The 18,391-nt window shown below is 37.4% G+C and overlaps 1 protein-coding gene across 1 annotated transcript; it reads left to right on the plus strand.

Moving 5' to 3' along the window:
* Nucleotides 1–98: 98 nt before the first annotated feature.
* LOC145484159 (legumain-like) lies at nt 99–17,630 on the plus strand. The gene is made up of 15 exons (XM_081462787.1): nt 99–305; nt 6,211–6,308; nt 6,696–6,726; nt 7,504–7,554; nt 8,213–8,298; nt 8,721–8,796; nt 9,241–9,303; nt 10,307–10,376; nt 11,503–11,621; nt 12,837–12,926; nt 13,270–13,362; nt 14,478–14,594; nt 15,218–15,382; nt 16,167–16,234; nt 16,930–17,630. Exons 1-15 carry the CDS (start codon nt 195–197, stop codon nt 16,988–16,990), a joined length of 1,299 nt encoding a protein of 432 aa, XP_081318913.1. The 5' UTR covers nt 99–194; the 3' UTR covers nt 16,991–17,630.
* The last annotated feature ends 761 nt before the right edge of the window (nt 17,631–18,391 follow it).

The following is an 18,391-nucleotide window of genomic DNA, read 5'->3' on the forward strand; positions in this document are numbered from 1 at the left end:
CTGTACGATCATCCCAAAGACACTTCATGTGTTCTTATAACACATATTATTCGTTTTTCCTCGAAATCACGGGATCTGATCACGAGGAAAATAAAATAATAACGATTGGAGTGTAACTCTCATTCTCTTTTGGGTTGGGTCGCCGGTCGAGTAGTTCTACAGATCTGCACTGTGCTTTACTTTCAAATAACAAGATGTTGGCAGAACTGCTTTTCCTTGGCATTTCGCTTGTGGCGGCCTCCGAAGGAAAACATTGGGCGCTTGTTGTAGCTGGATCCAGTGGCTGGTACAATTACAGGCATCAGGTACCCTGTTCCGCTGCGCTTTCTAATCCTAGTTGCTGGTAGCAAGGAGACAATCACATCCCCTTTGCAATGCACAACTTAAACTTTTTAGAATTCGTTTAACTTCGTTTAACTTACTACCATCGCCCAAACAGTTCGCAATTGTCATATCTTGAATGTTTCTCAATTTTCTTTGTACGAAATTGATTGTTTAAGTATCTCAGGTATCGATCGTAGTAAGGCTGCATTTATTCTACTTGCCGGCCCTGCTTAAATCGGAAGAAATCATACAAAGCTAGAATTCCGCTTCGTCACCTCCTACTATGTTAAACTTAGTCATTGCAGTGAAGTTGCCGGCGTCTGCAACACGATTACATTGTACACGATCACGAGATCCAAATTGTACTCGAGATACAGGTAAGCTTAAATCTCGTGACTTTTATTTTTGGCACTTCAACGTCAGTAGGTGTCATAAAGACTCCAGTCACATGGGGTGTGCGATCGTTTTGAAAATGAAGATGGAAACGTTTAAGCCTATGGAAGGTTTTGCAAAATATTCCAAGAACTGATGCAGATAACTAGAATTTTAGCAATCGTTGAAATAATAACGAAAGATAGTCTATTCTATGTACTTCAGGAACAGTCATTTTTTGTCAATAAGCTAAATACCACTTTCTCAAACAATTGCTTTTTTCTTCAGGTGTACATTGATTTGCATGTAATCATCATCATCTTTTGGGAGAACAGTTTATTTAATAAATTTTTGTTGGGTTTACTGAAAATTGAAATTAGAGACAAAACTGAAAGCATCAAGGGTAATACTTTTTTTTTTTTTTTTTTCTTTCTTTCTTTATTCTTTTTAAATGCTACTTACACTACTTACAATACAATATTAATGTAGTTACTTACACTACTTACAAAAAACTTATTACTTACACCACTTACGATACTAACACTTACTCTATATAATACGCATACTCACGCTACTAACAATACTAATACTTACACTGCTTACAATACAACATAATTAGATTACTTGCCCTTCTTACAATTCTAGCACGGTAAGATCATACCAGTTTACTCCTGTCACTAATGTACATTCCGAGTTGCAAATTACAGAAAATATGCATGGTATATATATATGCGCCTTGTTTCTTTTCCTTTCATTTTTATTTTCGTTTTCAGGGGACTAGGGTCGAGTTGTCAAGAGATTACAAAAGAGGCAACAGAGGCTCCCACTTTTTTAAAATGATTGTAGTTGTATTTTTTTCCATTTCATAGATATGTTTTAAATACAGTAAGAAATCATTTAGTTTTGGAGAACATTTTTTCTGTCTACATAGCCAAATGTAATATTTAGCATTTAAGCAGCAGAAATTAATTTGGAGTTTATGTTTAGAGCTATCCGGCCTTAGGCCCAGTGCTGTATCAGGCTCTAAGGGTGTCTCCTTGGCAATAACTTGGCAAGACTAGCCATACTTCAAAATTGTTCCAAAAATATTGAGTTTTTGGGCAAGCCCAAAATAAATGTACAAGTTTCTCTGTTTCTCTTTCGCAGAAAGTGCATTTCTCGCTATCGACGAGACCAATTTTTTTCAAGAAGTTGTTTGTTGATATTCTTCTATGAAGAAATTTAAAATTGAAAGTTATAAGTTTTGTGCTCTTTGTACATTGAAAAGCCATTTGGTAAACCTTTTTCCAGTTGAGCTCTTGTTTTGTTGCGAGAGTGACGTCTTCCTCCCACTTTTGTTGACTTTGATTGGGTGGTTCACTTTTTCCTGATACAAGTTTCTTATATACTAGTCTACTAGGTTTTCTGCTTTTTAAAAATTTTGACAAGAAACTTTCATGTTTAATGGAGGTTCTGATGTTATGGGGTATATATCTTTGAAGAAGTTTTATTGAAGAAATGATTCCAAGAAAGGTTAAAGGTCGGGCTGTCAGGTCATGTATAGTCGGGAAAGCAGTGAGCGAGAGAAACTTTCCGGAGTCATCCATTAAATGTTCTACTTTTGTTATTCCTTTGAGGAACCATTCTTTAAAAAACACTGGTCTATTCCCAACTCTTATTAGTGAATTATACCATAAGGGCGATGACCGAAAGTGATAGTCTGATACAATCTTTTCTTCATAATTGGCTTCTGACCAGATTTCAAGAATTTCTTTGAAAAAAGGATCTGATACTTTAATAATGTTACGACTGTCTTTTATGTTTAGATTTCCAGTTAGTGTTACTTCACCTCCATATTTTTCAAGTTCTGAGTCAAAAAATCTTTTCCAGCTTCCATTGTTTTCCTTATCTAGATATTTCTTTATCCATGTGGCTTTGAGAGATCTATTAAAGGAGGTTATATCAATCATTTTAAGTCCCCCTTCTGAGTAATCATTAATCATTACCTTTCTTTTTATTTTGTCGCCTTTGTCATTCCATAAGAAGTTGTAAAACATTACATTTATCTCCTTTATTGCTGTATGATTTGTTTGCAGAGGAGAGAAAATATATACCAGTTGTGAAGCTATGAGACTTTTTAAAACAGTAATTTTACCTAAAAGGCCAAGTCTGCGAAGTTTCCAGCATCCCAAAATCGATTTAATTTTTTCTATTTTATCTTTGTAATTCAAAGATATAGTTACATCAGGGTCTGTTGACAACCATACCCCTAACGCTCTGACTTTTTTTTTTGGCCATTTGAAGTCTTTTTCAGGGCAAAGTTTAAAATCCCAATCCGCACTTGCACCGATCCACAAAGCTTCTGTCTTTTTGCTGTTAAGTCTGAGGCCGGATATATCACCGAAATAGTCTATTATCTTCAAAGATTCTAGAAAGGATTCTTCGGAGCCGTCTAAAATAAGGGTCGTGTCATCTGCATATTGGCTAAGTTTAATTTCTTTGTCCTTTACAATTATGCCACGGATTTCTTTTTTTTGGCGAATTGCATTGGCGAGTACTTCCACAGAGAGAATGAATAGATACGGTGACAGAGGGCAGCCTTGCCTGACTCCCCGGTTGAGCTCAAAGAAATTACTTGCCCATCCATTGTTTAAAATACAGCTTTCGCTATTGCAGTAAAATACTTTTAACCAGTTCAGCAGTGATGGGCCGAAACCAAAGTATTGGAAGGTTTTACGAATAAAGGGCCACTCTAGGGTATCAAAGGCTTTTTCAAAATCAAGAAAAAGGAGCAGTCCCGGCATATTGTTTGCTTTTGAAAATTTGATGACGCTGTCTATTAAACGAATATTTTCTCCGATGAATCTGTCTCTAATGAAGCCGGTTTGATCGTCAGAAACAAGTTTTGGCAGGAAAGTTTTGATGCGGCTTGCAATAGCTTTTGTTGCAATTTTGTAATCGCAATTCAAAAGCGTTAAAGGTCGCCAGTTCTTTATTGAATTAAGGTTAGCATCCTTTTTTGGTATGAGCTTAATAATGCCCCTCCTTTGTGATATTGAGAGCTTTCCAATTTCGTAGGAATAATTAAAAGAGTGTATCAAAATTTCCGCCACGTCATTCCAAAACACTTTGTAGAATTCGCAGGGGAGACCATCGGTTCCTGGGGATTTATCTGTCACCATACTTTTCAGCGCTTCTAAACATTCATTCTTCCTTAATTTGCCCTCACAGAGAGATTGTTCATCGTTATTTAAAACCTTTTTGTTTTCTTGCTGTGGAAAGAAGAAAGCCCCTTCTTGGTTGTCAATAGCTACATTAGAACTGTAAAGATTTTGGTAAAACGATTCACATTCTTTTAAGATCTCTTTGTCTGTACAAATGAGGTCGTTGTCATTGACTTTGAGCTGGGTTATTGTTCCTTGTTTACAATGTCTCTTTTCCAGATTGAGAAAGTATTTGGTATTTTTCTCACCTTCATTGTACCATTGAGATTTAGATCTTAAAATTGCTCCTTTTGTCCTGTATTCTATTATTGCCGCCAGTTCGCGTTTCTTTGTTTCAAGGTCCGACCACACTTGTTCTCGTCGAGTTTCGTCGCCACTAAATTCAGGAAGACGTTTTTCAAGAGTTGCGATTGCTTGTTCTATTTCCTCCTCTTTTCTAGCGAGTTTCTTTTTCTTAGAAGTTCCATATTTCAAGGACTCCTCTCTCACTTTCAATTTAACCATTTCCCATAGTAAATTAGGGTTAACAGTATCATCTTGCGCGTATTCAACCTTGGTTTGTTTTATGATTGACTTTATCCGATTAACATGCTCAATGTCATTTAAAAAAGAGGTGTTAAGTTTCCAAAAGCCTCGTCCTCTATTGTTAGAATGTAGTGAGATTTGTAATGTAATCATGGAATGATCCGTTTTGTATCCTGGTAATATGTCCGCACTGACGGTGTTACAAAATGTAGTCTGATTTACTAGGAAAAAGTCGAGCCTACAGTGAACTTCAGGTTTCTTTTGTCGCCACGTGAATCTGGAACTCTCAGGGTTTAAAACTCTCCATGCATCTATTAAATCCAGGTTTACAGAGAAATCGTTTATCACTTCCAGCGATTTTTTGTGGGATCTGGCAAGACCACCTTTTTTGTCCTTGTCAACATTCAGTACTAGGTTAAAGTCTCCACCAACAATTATCTCCTCGCATTTAAAGTCAAGTAGCTGATTAAAAACAGAGGTGAAGAAATTCGGATCATCTTCGTTTGGAGCGTATATATTTGCTAAGGTTATGTGTTTTCCATTTGTAATCAGGTCAAGGGTAATACTTGTATGATAAGTAATATGGGAAGGCATTAAGCGGACCCTGGTTGTTATGTTAAGCAGTCAGACCTGACCCATTATAAATTTTATGCACAAGGTCATATGATGTGAACATCTGTTTCACTCACACATTTGAATACCCTTATTTGGTAGCTTAGGAAACAAAAGCCTAAACTCTGTACATGTATTTCACTTTCTGAGAAAGAATAGGAAGAATAGGATATTGTTTCAGTTAGGAAACAATCCATCTATCAGCTGCGATCAAATGGTGGATCACTACTTGATTTCCCTTGTGGGAAGATGTTGAAATCTCTTGGAGACAGGTCTTTTACTGTTGCTGCTCCGCATAGTTCAATGCCTTACCCATCTCGTTAAGGAAATCAGACACAGTTCAACAGTTTAAATCCTCACTCAAAACATGCCTTTTAAAACTAGCTTTCAAAAATTGGATATAATTTTGAAAATTTGTGATGTAATGTGCCTTTGATCATTGCATGTTAAAAGGTGCAATATAATTTGTTAATTATTAAAGAATATTACATTTCAGGGATTTGAAAGCATTGTCATAAATGTACTTTTGGAACGCCTTCTGTTGCGTTAAAGGAAAGATCTCACAAGATGAAACAGTCTTGTCCCAGAGAATGCTTTATGTTTGTTCATTACAGAAATTATAACTTCTCAAACTCGTTAAGTTATTCATCAAGTGTAAACAAAGGAAATCATTATGATGACAGTGTTTGGATACTGATCTAAATTAGCATAACTTTTAACAATTTTATTTCTTCATTTTCTCCTTAATTAGTTTCGCCTGAGAAATGATATCTCAAACACTGAAGACAGTGTTTGACCACATTTCAAAACACCTGAAAGTCTGTAACGATTACTCCGCATGTGTAATATTTTCAACTCTGTTTTTGGTGTTTGAAATGAGGTCAAACACAGTCTTTTGTTTTTGATATATTACATAAAGAATAGCATGCATTGGGAATGTGATTAGATATCCTTATGTACGATGTAGACTTTTGATACTGCCACTGTACAGTCCAACATGTCCTTGCAAGATTAAAATTTTTCTTACTGTATTTTATTCTTTCTTATTTGAGTGGATTCATGTTCAACCGGGGGCTCAATTCAGGAAGATATCGATTAATGTTTATAATAATGGGCAGAATCCATGTACATCAAACATATAAGACAAACATTTTTTAAACATTTCTCTTTTTAGGCGGATACATGCCATGCATATCAGATTCTTCATAAGAATGGCATTCCTGATGAGAACATTGTGGTTATGATGTATGATGACATTGCTAACAATAAACAGTGAGTTTTAAGCACTCAATAAGATACATTTCCATAATATCTTCCAGTGAGTATTATTTAGTAACAAATGGAGAATTGGTGAAGTGTAGATCATGCATTGCTCTTTAGCTCTACAGTCAATCAGTTACTTGTAAGTATTAATAAAGACCATGCAGGGAAGGATGAAGGGTTGAAAAGCTTATCGCTCTTATGGTTCCGATGAAATTTTGGTTCAGCATGGATAAAGAAAAGTCATTTACATGACAAAATTTATCCATACTGTCTGCCTTTCTTTGGTGTGCCTACCATTTTAATTCAAGCCATCCAAATTTTGTTGTTGACTTGCATACTAAATTAGCCTTACATTGTACATTATCAAAAATAATTCTTATACTTTTTTTCAATCAGGAATCCAACACCAGGCATAATTATCAACAAGGTACATGTACTAAGTTATGTTAATTAAAATGATTTTCGTATAAATACATGCATAAAGATTGTCTGACATTTAATTAAAAAGTTAATTGATTGACAGTGATTGCAATTGAGAATTAGTATATTATTAACAAAAACATAAGGTAACATGTGATGACATATGTTGGGAGACTACTCAGATCTTGAGTACATTTGGAGCTTAATACAGCCCTGTTTTGTAGGCTGACATAAAGTAAGGCCACTCATCAGCTAGTTGCCATATACACAGTGAAGCATACTAAAATGCACATCAATGATTTGGTTGCACAAGATGCAATAAACCATTACAACAGACCGTTACAAAACATCTAAAAACTGTTACTTGTAATTAATTGTTGCATGTTCGAATGAACTTCTCTAATTCATGCTGCCCTGAACATGTTAATATTTTAAGTGCGAGTATGCACACGCTGAGAAAATGAAATGCAGTTAATTAATTATATCTAAGACTGAACTTTTGTCGGTGCCTGCATGTAGAAATTAGTTTGTTTCGTTTATTTAGTGTTGCCAGTTCTGGTTTGGTGATGATGAAATGGTTCTCAATCATGCATAGGTTGCATCACTTAGTTAGGTTTGAGTAGGGTTTCGACTTGGCAAGGATCTTCCATGTGATGGTGTAGTGTTGCTGTTTGCTTTTAAAATGCCAGATGTGTTTGCCAAGTTCTGTGTCATTCTTGCGTGTTTCGTTGTTGAATGACACCTGGTGGTTTGAGGTAACATACATATTTTTGTTTTTCTTTAGCCTGGGGGAGGTGATGTGTACCATGGGGTTTTAAAGGACTACACTAAAGAGGTAAAAATTAAAAAAATACTAAATTAAATGATATTTACATGTAAACTGTTAGTAGTAGTAAACTAAAATTATAATTATAATTACATATGGGGTACTCTCTGAGGGGTGCAAAGAGGATTCAATGAGTGAGTTAGTGTTAAATATCAGTAGTTTAACTTTTAGGTAAGTGTTGATTGATCATTCTGATAATTATACACTTTTTGACACACTGTGATTTGTGTAATTAGCAATCTATTGTTGATTATAGAAAATATTAATAGTAAAGTTAGGTAATTAAGCCAACAGCATTTACTCCCTCTGACAGTATGTATGCAATAATGATCAACATTGCCGGAGCTTGTAATTGTTTTCCATACGATGATTACGAGTAGAGGATGTTTGTCCATTACACACTACCCCCTCCCAGTATTTTTGTTTATGCACTGGCAGCTGGCCAATACCACCTGTACTCTCGCACAGCACTCAGAAAACAGCACAATGCACTCAGCCATTGCTAAAAGCTGAACAAAGCTTAGGCTTAACTGTACTAAACATATTCAGGGCCAACATTTCACCACAAAAAAAGTATTTCTCCTGCACTGTACTACAGCTTGATGTACATTCAGTTGGGTAAACAAAGGTATACTGTTCTGAGTGATGTTTTAATCCCAATGTTTAGGACGTCACTCCTAAGAACTTCTTAAATATTCTGAAAGGAGACAAACAAGCCATGAGTGGAATTGGCAGCGGAAAAGTGATTGACAGGTACATAAACTACTAACAGTGTATTGGATCATTTGAAAAACAAGGCAAATGTTGCCTCTTCCGTCTTCATATTTTTCTGTATTTTTGTGATATATATATTTTAGATTATTGACCAGCTCTTTTTTGTGTCATTATGGACCGCGACGAGGTTAAGGTCTATGCACATGTACATGTATAAAAAACACAGGCATTATCTTAAGCCATCTTGTACAAACAGGCTTAGTCAATGAAGGATTATATTAATTTTATGGCATACAGGACATCATTTCTTGTTGGAAATAGTAGGTAATTCCAAGGGATCAAGAGAGCTCCATCTTGCCCTCTTGGGTAGCCAATAAATAACAATTCACAATTTGGTTCATCCAGATTGCTTGCTAAACTAGCCATATAATAATTTATTGGGATTTTTTTTTTGCTTGCAGTGGACCAAATGATCATGTTTTTGTTTACTTTACTGATCATGGTGCACCCGGACTTATTGCTTTTCCAGAGAGTGAGGTGAGTTTGATTAAAAGCCAAGCCTCTGCTGGTTTTCTTGTGCTACTGCTCTTCTGTGAGCAAACACATAAACAGGAATACAATTCGTGTACCATATGTACTGAAGCATGTGCAAATGTCGCTGGTGTCACACAGATCATCTTCCATAATAATAATTGTAAAAGATGGAATGTTCAGCATGTCTTGAGTATAGGGAAAAGAAAAAATCCGAGTCCCTGATGGAATTTCAAACCCATCACCTCTCAGATACCCGTCAGGAACCCAAGTACAGTGTACTATTTGGAGAGACTTGTGGTGAGCTTACTAAGTCTTTACTGGGTTCGTACATGTGACATCCTACATACTGTTAGAATCAGCAAGATCATCCTCTAGACATGCAAATTAACATGTATGGAGAAAAATAATGAAAGATGGTACCATCTAACTTCTAACCATTTTTTTCAGCTAATGGCAAATGACTTGATAGATGCCCTTAATGAGATGTCTGAAAAAAAGAAGTTCAGTAGGGTATGACAAAGCTTTTTGTTGGTGTTGTTGGTGTTGTTGGTGGTGTTGTTGTTGTTCTTGACTAGCAGTGAAAGAAGCCAAGGATTAAATCACACTTAATATTGATCATGCAATTCACCATGATTTATTATTAATAATGTTTTCATTTTGATATTTGTTTTTCAAGAGGAGCTGGAATCTCAGTGTATAATTTTCTTAATCACACTCAACACATTCAAATTACACCTCCAGCATGCACTGCCTAACATGCAGTTACTCAAACAGTCGCTGGCACTTGTTTATCTACCCCGTCAAAATAATTATGCTCAGACAAGCTGATTACACAACACAGTAACCCTAACATGGCTAACTACAGCCCCTGTAGGCACAAACCTTCTATCTACAGTAAAAGCCACTGTGCCCTTATCACAATTTTGCTGCTCTTTTGAGATTGACATACACTCAGCTTGTCACCACATGTGGATGTAGATTCATGCCGAGATATAAAAATTTGCATGTGCATCAAGACATCTTTGCTATCACTATGTAAGCTACATGTACCACCAACCTTTATAAGATTAAGAGTTCACATTATGGTCTATCCCTTGGGAGGTGTGGTGCCCTCGTGGTTAGTACACTTGACTGTGGATCAAATGGTTTGGTTTTGAGCCCTGGCGAGGGATATTGTGTTCTCTTCTTGGGCAAGACACTTTACTCTCACAGTGCCTCTGTCCACCCAGGTGCACTTGTAAATGGGTACACTGGCGAATTTAATTCCGGGTGTAACCCTGCTATGGACTAGCATCCCATCTAAGGGGGAGTAGAAATATTCTTAGTCACTTCATGCTACAGAAACCAGGATAAACCCTGGCCTGATGGACCACTGGGCTCATATGCAGACTTTACCTTCAGTTACATTACCTTTTGAGTATATTTATCTATCATATATCATATATCATACATCATCATATATCATATATTTATCTGACTCACATCAGTCCACATGTAATTCGTCTATTACTAGATGGTGTTCTACCTTGAAGCTTGTGAGTCAGGATCCATGTTCGACAAGAAATTGAAGGACAATATTAATGGTATGTCAGCCTGGGTGTCTGTCTGTAAAGCCCCTCCCTACTTTTTCTCGATCCCCAATATGTGTATTAACGTCCTTGTAAAGTGTGCGCATTGCTAAGGAGGTGAAATTTCACTTCCGCTTACTTACGTCAGCCTGAGTGCAGAAAATAATAACTACTCAAAAGCTTGCAAATTCGCTTACATTTTGGATGTTTTTCTTTGTGTTTCACAAAATGCAAAGTAAAAAAAGTACAAGCAAAGACAAAATAAGAGAAAGACAGAAAAACAAGAGCAATAGAAATAGAAAAAGTAACTCTGTGTGGCTTTGTTTGATCTACCGAAGTGTGCTGGTAGTGTAAATTGCGCACGCGTTGATAGGGTAACTTCCAATAGATATCGGGCGCACTTCGGGTTTCTTTAAATGCTAAAGGAAACACAGTTTTTCGTTAGATCAAGCCTTTCTTGACAAATTTCGATTAAAGCCAACTTTGGAAACATAGCTATCCATTCCTTTTTCAAAATCATGCTTTTTTCAGAAAATTACGAATTTTTCAATATTTTGAAATTCTCTCAAAATCTGACCTTGTAGAAATGAAACAAAATCGATGCATAGTGTAATGAGGATTTAAATTTAAATATTAAATCAATGAAAAAAATCCCAATAAAGTAATTTGCCTGGGACCCTTTGCATTTTTTCTGTATTAGTCACATGACCATAGGCGTGGCCTGATGATGTCATCACTAGTGTTACTGATCATGAAAAAGCTAAAACACAGTAAATAACTCTGAACTAACTAAAAATGATGAGGTTATATGAGAATAAATTTTCCTTAGCGACGGCGCGAAGGGATCAGTTAATGGGCCCTTAAACAAGTAATATGGTGTAAAACTCTAGAAAATTCTTTGCATTATAAGGTTTAACAAATTTGTTACCAGAAAGATGCATTGGCTTCTCAGGGCAGAAAAGTTAATACATACTTGGCCTTACACAGACCTCAGTCAAGACTGAAACACTACCCCTCCCCCTCCCCCCCCCCCCCCCTTCGCAGTGGGCCTTTGGAACTGACATTTAAGATACATGTACATGCAGAAATAAGTCAGAAATAAGCAATCATCAGTGTGTTTTGCTGTTGTGTTTTGTTTCAGTGTATGCAACTACAGCTGCCGATCCCTATGAGTCTTCCTATGCTTGCTACTATGACAAAAAGCGTGGAGTATACCTTGGCGATGTGTACTCTGTCAAGTGGATGGAAAATTCTGACGCGGTACGTATCACAGCACCCAGGTCCAAAAAGTTCAGTGACCTGCACTTAATACCTAAATGGCTGGTCCCGCTTAAACCCCCGGGGGGACTTCGATATAAAAAGGACAGGGTTGCTTGTCATACCTTTTAGGGGTTAAAAATGTGGTTTTGGTACATGTACCTCATAGGGTGTTCAGCCCAGCAAGGAGCTTTTGCAGTACCTTTTAGGGTATTGAGCAAAAATTACAGGAGATATTTGATAATCAACTGAGTTTTAGTTTTGTCTCAGAATAGGTACCTCTAAGAGGTGAAAAAAAAAAAAATTAAGCCACACCCACAAAACAGGATCTTGGTACCTTCAAAATTTCTGATGGCCACCCCCATCCCCCAGGGGCTTAAACCTTATTGGACAAGGGTTGAGTCACACTCTTTTGAGTTGTCCAATGAAAATAGCTTTTTCTTGAACAGTCATTACCTCTGCAATTGTCATAAAATGTTTCAACATCATCTAATCCTCTTTGTCCCATGGGAGGCATAGGGAATCCACTATTGCTTCCATTTCTGTCGGTCTTGAGCTGCTCTTTTGGCCTCACACTTACTCCTGTTGAGCTCCATCAGGTCTTGTTGGATGCTTCTGCACCACGTAATTCTAGGTGTACTACGTGTCCGTGTGTCTTGCAGGTTTTAATCCATCACCTGGCACACTAAGTTCGTCTAACCTGGCCTTAGGGCAATAATAATACAGTCCTTAATAGGGTTGCCACAGGTCAGGAAATGGTCAGGGAAAAAACATTCTTCAAGGTCAGGGAAAAGTTAGGGAATTTGATTTTGAGTCAAGAAAAAATTGACAATTTGAAGAAAAGGCGGGGAAAATCGAAATAATTTAACACGGCTGTTTTAATACCGTTGAAGACTAGAGGAAACATTTGGGGTCACCTTGATCTCAACGATTTTTTTCCTTAATGACCAAGGAAAATTTGTTGAAAACTTATCAGTCTTAATGAACAAGACGGCTGTAAGTTGAGGCAACCATTAGATCTGACATTTTGTATTTATTTGTTCAGGGAATTCGATTTTTATTAGGGAAAAGTCAGGGAATTTTGAAAAGTGATGCCTGTGGCAACCATGCTTAAATTTCCTGATGTACAATGTACATGCATGTACAGTGTCAATGATTCTGATTGTTGTGGCATTATTAGTCGTGTCTTAATTTTTTTTAAATGACGTTGACTTGCAGGTGGATCTGAATAAAGAGTCGCTCTTAAAGCAATTCCAAATCGTCAAACAAGAGACAAACACGAGCCATGTTATGCAGTATGGAGAAGTGGTTCGTTGCTTTGATATTATTGCTTTTCTGATTATATATTTATACCTCTTACTAACCTACAATCGTGGACAAAAGTCCTTGGCACACTTATGTAATTTAACGAATTATCTGTGTTTTACTACTGAAGTTTGAAAAAAGCGCTGCCTTCCTTTTTAAAAACGCGTTACTGTTCCCCCTCTCCACCCAATACAATGTTGAAAATCAGAAGAAATTGCAGGTAGTTTTGGGGGCCGAGGTTAGGCAGCTGAAGTTGTATTCGCGTCTGGCGTGTGCGCGAAAGCATCAAAAGTGCAAATTTGTCCCAAGACTTTTGTATATTTTAACTTGTGACTATAACTTTCAGGATTGGGATAGCGAAGTATTGGAAGACTACCAAGGTGAAGGGAGTGGAAAAGGATCTGGAATTTCCCCAGAAGAGTACAAAGGGGAACCAATTGTAAGAATCAGTATTGTAGATACAGTATTTCTTAACAAAGCCGGCCAAATAGTTAGCATTACAAGCCTGAAATATAAAATGCTATTATTAACTTTTCAGATAAGCAACCCTCCCCCATTAAAAAAATTGCCCTTCGTCTCAGATAAATTTTCTTTCTCTAAGCCAAAATTAGCCTCCTAGGCAGATGCTCTTTGGGTTCGTCACGCAGTCTTCCTTCGTGCGGGAAGAAGATTGTGTGACGATGCTAAATGTTGACAAAGTATGTTCTGAAGTAAAACGAAATCACCACCTGGCCATTATTGAGTATTATTGAGTTCCCCATGCCCTTTTGTAAATAATCGCCCACCTTTTCCTCAATTTGAGGTTCTCAGTCAGTGGGGGACAATCTAACTACAGGGCAAGCAAAATAAGAACAAGTCAGTCTTTTTTTTTTTTCTCCCTTGCCCGACTTGTCTTTCTTTCGCCCGCTCACCTTTCCGGCCTTTTCAACGGTCCCCTATCATGGCAGAAAACCTGGAACTTGTAGGCTAAATATTGCTCACTTGTTGCTGCAAAGAAAACTTAAGCAAGCCACGACGGCAACGGCAACTAGAACGCCACCAAAGAGAAGGTTTAAGGAGCAGGAAAATGGCTGTGTACGTGTGTTATAAATCTTTGTACATTTCTCTGCCGTCCTCTGCAAAACAACAACGTAAAATGACCAAGTTCTGCGTACTTTTAAGAACGCGAATGACGGCGGCTAATTTTTTGTAAATTTATTTGGAATTGAACGCTGGCGTTCACATATTTAGCTTTAGCAAGTTCTGAGACTAACAGACGCTACAGAAAGATCTAGATATTTGTAAAATTCGAAGGTAAACCATAAATTCATTTTCTATCAGGCGTTGTAGTAACATTTCCCTCTTGGATGGCAGCTACCATCGACAGAACGGAATGGATAACACTTTTGTTTTTCTTTACGGAGATACCAAATCTACAATGTAACTTGAAAACAGTCCACACACGACACATACATGGCAGTGAAACAAATTGTGGACTGCTAGCACTGCACACTTGTTTTCTTTTTAACATGAAGTGTGTAATCAACTGGATTTTTTCTTGTCACACCATTTTAGACCGATGCTGTTCCAGTACCCGATGTACATCTTAAAACCCTTCAGAACCGCTTAAGGGATACTGCATCCTGGCAGGAAAGGCAAAAAATCGTTCATGAAATTGAGGAGTTGTACGAGGTAATGTGTGAACGATGTTATGATGCAACTATAAATAGCGACAAATATTGTTAGAAATTGCGAGTGCACATTTAGTCAAGGAAACAGGGATACATATAATTGAGACTGGAAATGTAAAGGAATCACAAATTAATCGAAGATTACAGAGAAAACTCGATCAAAATGAACTGACTGGATTTTAAAACCACACATGGATCGCAGTCCTGTTATATTTTTTGCCAACAGCACTTGCTACGATCCGTGTTGTTCTGTGGGTTGACTTATAAGATATAGATTGATTAAAAACATGTGGCACACTTAAGATTTTCATGCTGAAATTCGTTAAGGTACAAAATACAGTCTTCTACCCAGTCTTGTTCATTGGGTTGACTTACAAGCTATAAATTGATTAAAAATACAGTTGGCACACTAAAATTTTCATGCTGAAATTCGTCGAGGTACAAAATACAAGCTGCTGGAGAACATGATTCAAAACTCCTCTTAGTGTGGTTCATCAGTTTACCGATTAAAATGCGAGCATTCTGAAGGCAAATTTCTTGGAATCTTTCTGTCCCGAGAAGTCATGAAACACCAGCAACAGTTCCTTTTATCAAATATCTTTTCCACTGTTTGTATGTAAACAGCTGAAGGAAGAAATCCGTAAAACCATGGAATTGATTGTGGAGCACTGTGTGTCCTCTGATGACCAGAAGATGCGAGTTCTCAAGACCAAAGCTGAACCTCAAGACTTTGACTGTTACAAGAAGGCTGTAAAAACGTTCTCCAAGAACTGCTACAATCTGGGAAAGGTAATGATAACTGTTTTGTATTTCTGTAAGCTCACTCTACATGCAGAAAAACGTATAATTCTGATAATTACAGGTTTCTGATTTCCCAAGACCAAAGCATTTCAAGAGTTTACTGGTCAGCGTTTGCAAGTTACTTTGCACTTGTCCAGCTGGATATTGTTAAGATCTAAATAATTATTTTTTTCTGCAGAATGCCACCTTAGAACGACTCTATTAACAAGTCGCTGAGTGAGGTTTTTACCCAAATCAAATGTAGTCAGTCGTAAATGACTAAGGTTTTTCTAGCCCATTTAGTCTGACATGAGTAGTAATAGTAGTAATTTATTTAAAAGTCGAGCCAGGGGCTCATGACAAAAGTGCTAGATAACGAAAAAACTACAAAAACACCAAATACCAAAAACGTGAGAATAAATGCTATGCTAGTAATTTTGTACGTATGTAGCTGACCAGTGCTTAATTGAGCAGCTGTTTCACTGGCAGCCTGCTTAGTCAGACTGATTAATTAATTTCCGAATTTACGATAACGAAGTAGAAGACTTAGCTGCTGAAGTTAACGGGTTCCAGATGCGAGAAATAGTGTAAGAAAAAGAGTCGTGTAGGTTAGCTAACAGCTGTCGGAAGAATCTTGTATTGCATTATGACCGTTACGTGGCTCGACCTTGACTTGCCTGATATGTCACCCAAGCGTAGCAAAAAGATACTAGTAGTCCTAAGTAACATTCACCGTATACATGCTCAGTCAGGGAAGTCTCACAAAAAAATTGTTGTTGTTTTAATCCCACAGAATGAACACGCTCTTCGTCATGTGTATGCACTTTCAAACTTGTGCGAGGAGAACATCGAAGCCGAAGTGTAAGTGTGATACTTGTTAACCTTTGTATGTTTGTTTAAATGTAAGTCGTGCTCCTTAATCTGCAAAGACCTCATGAGCACTATGAACAAAACAATTCTCTATACATCAAGTTACATTTTATCTAGCACTTAGAATTTTGATCAGCGACTAGAACGTGTCTTGAAGCTATACTTACTTGAGTACGGTCCGTCTTCGTATTTCGAATTTCAATGGTATTTAATTGTCTCTCGTTAACTTTTAGCGCAAAGAACCTCTCTGTCTTTTTCTGTCCCTCTGGCGTTCTTGTTTAGTACATTTTTATAGAAGTAGTACAGCATTCGCGATGAATTCGGGCAAAGCTGGCTGAAGCATACAAGCTAAATGTGAGAGGCGCGGTGGACTCATGGTTAATGCGCTCGTATCCGGACCGAGCGGTCTAGGTTTGAGCCCTGGCCGGAGACATTGTGTTGTGTTCTTGGGCAAGACACTTTACTTTCATAGTATCTCTGTCCACCCAGGTGTACTTGTAAATGGGTACACCGACGAATTTAATGCTGGGGGTAATCCTGCTATGGACTAGCATCCCATCCAGGGAGGACTAGAAATACTCCTAGTTGCTTCATGTTGCAGAAACCGGGATAAGCTCCGTATACAGATTTTGCTATACAAACTAAGTATGTTCACTAAACAGAGTTAATTTAATTGCTTTTGACAGGATTGTATCTGCAATTAAAGAACAGTGTGGAGAAGGAAAACCCGATGTGTTACAGTTTTAGATGCTGGAGTGTGACTCTGAAACCATTTGGTGTTTTTAAAAACTGGGTTTTTTTTTGTTCTTAAAATATTTAACTTACTGTTGTAGGTGATGCATGTATAGAAAGTAATATAGTTTTATAGATAGTTTTGCAAATAGTTGTAACGTTAGATTGCATGAATCGCTTGGTCCAGGGCTTTGGACACTTCATGTAAGGCGCTTTCCATTCAACCAAAAATTCCAGAAATTTCGAAACGGGTGCAAGTGGTACGGAAATTTCTTGGAAGAGTTTACGGAAAATTAGAAAATTTTTAAATTTCCGAAATGCGAGACATTCAACCGGAAATTCGGGAAATCCTAGGAGGGAAATCAAAGAGAACGGACATTTCAGAAATTTTCGGTAATTTAGGTACGCCTTTCGAGTTTGTCCTCTTTTCTAATAATTCCGGACGATGCTGTTCCATTCGCCACTGCAAATTTCCCTAAATGCAAACCGAAATTTTTGGTGGAATGGAAACTGCCCTATCAATTTAGTAACGCTAGTGATCATTTTAATCAAAGTCTGTTAAAAACAGTGTTTGTAGCTGTTATTGTTTTTATTATCATTTTAAAATGCTTGTAGAATAAAAAGAGTTTGAAATAAAGGGATGTTTTTTGTTTGATTTTCTGCTTTAAATGCTTGCGAAATAAACGCCATTATAGCATGAAATGCCGCTCAAAAGTAAGTTACTGTGGGACCTCGTCTCGCGAATCGAGAGACGAAACTCGTATCGCGAGACGGGACACTCGTTTGCGCCTTTTTCAACTCTTACGCATCTTTCGTCCACTCCAAACTTCCTAAATTTCCTGCGCGCACCATAACTCAATGATGCACGCTAAATCATGAAGTTACGAATTATGAGTCAAATCCTTCAACACTGAATTATTACTATGAGATGCGGCATGGTGTCGAGAATTATCCGCCGAGAAAGGTAGAAGAAAGTTCGCTTTAAACGATTGTAGCTAGTGTAAAGCTCATCTTTAAAAAACGTAAAGCTGCTTAATAAGAAATTTACGACAGCGCTACGCCAGCTTACAACAGTAGTAAAGTTATGTTTTCATGCTGTGTAAACAGACAAAATATACTGCTATCCAAGACTGACGAGGTTCTTATGAAACTCAATGTAAACACAAACTCGGTATAAAAAGACAAAAATCAACGTTCACAACTCAAATCTTAGGCGAGTTCAACATCAATACGAAACTTAATCTCCACAAAACGCAAATTCCAAGTGAAAGTAAACCACCGTGCAAAGCTGAATTCAACTCCAAGCCAGACGAAACTCGACATCCACACAAAATATAGCCTGTAAAAAACAGTCGCTCTCTTTCCAGTCGCAAACCAAGCATGCACGTTCTAGACTAAAGTGGATAGAATAGAGTG

Source organism: Orbicella franksi, chromosome 4 (genome assembly GCF_964199315.1).
Source record: "Orbicella franksi chromosome 4, jaOrbFran1.1, whole genome shotgun sequence".
NCBI lineage: Eukaryota > Metazoa > Cnidaria > Anthozoa > Scleractinia > Merulinidae > Orbicella > Orbicella franksi.

Coding starts and splice junctions, on each gene's coding strand:
- LOC145484159 (XM_081462787.1), top strand. CDS start 195: ATGTTGGCAGAACTGCTTTTCCTTGGCATTTCGCTTGTGGCGGCCTCC. Junction 11,622..12,836: donor GGATGGAAAATTCTGACGCG/GTACGTATCACA, acceptor GTTGACTTGCAG/GTGGATCTGAATAAAGAGTC. Junction 12,927..13,269: donor TTATGCAGTATGGAGAAGTG/GTTCGTTGCTTT, acceptor TATAACTTTCAG/GATTGGGATAGCGAAGTATT.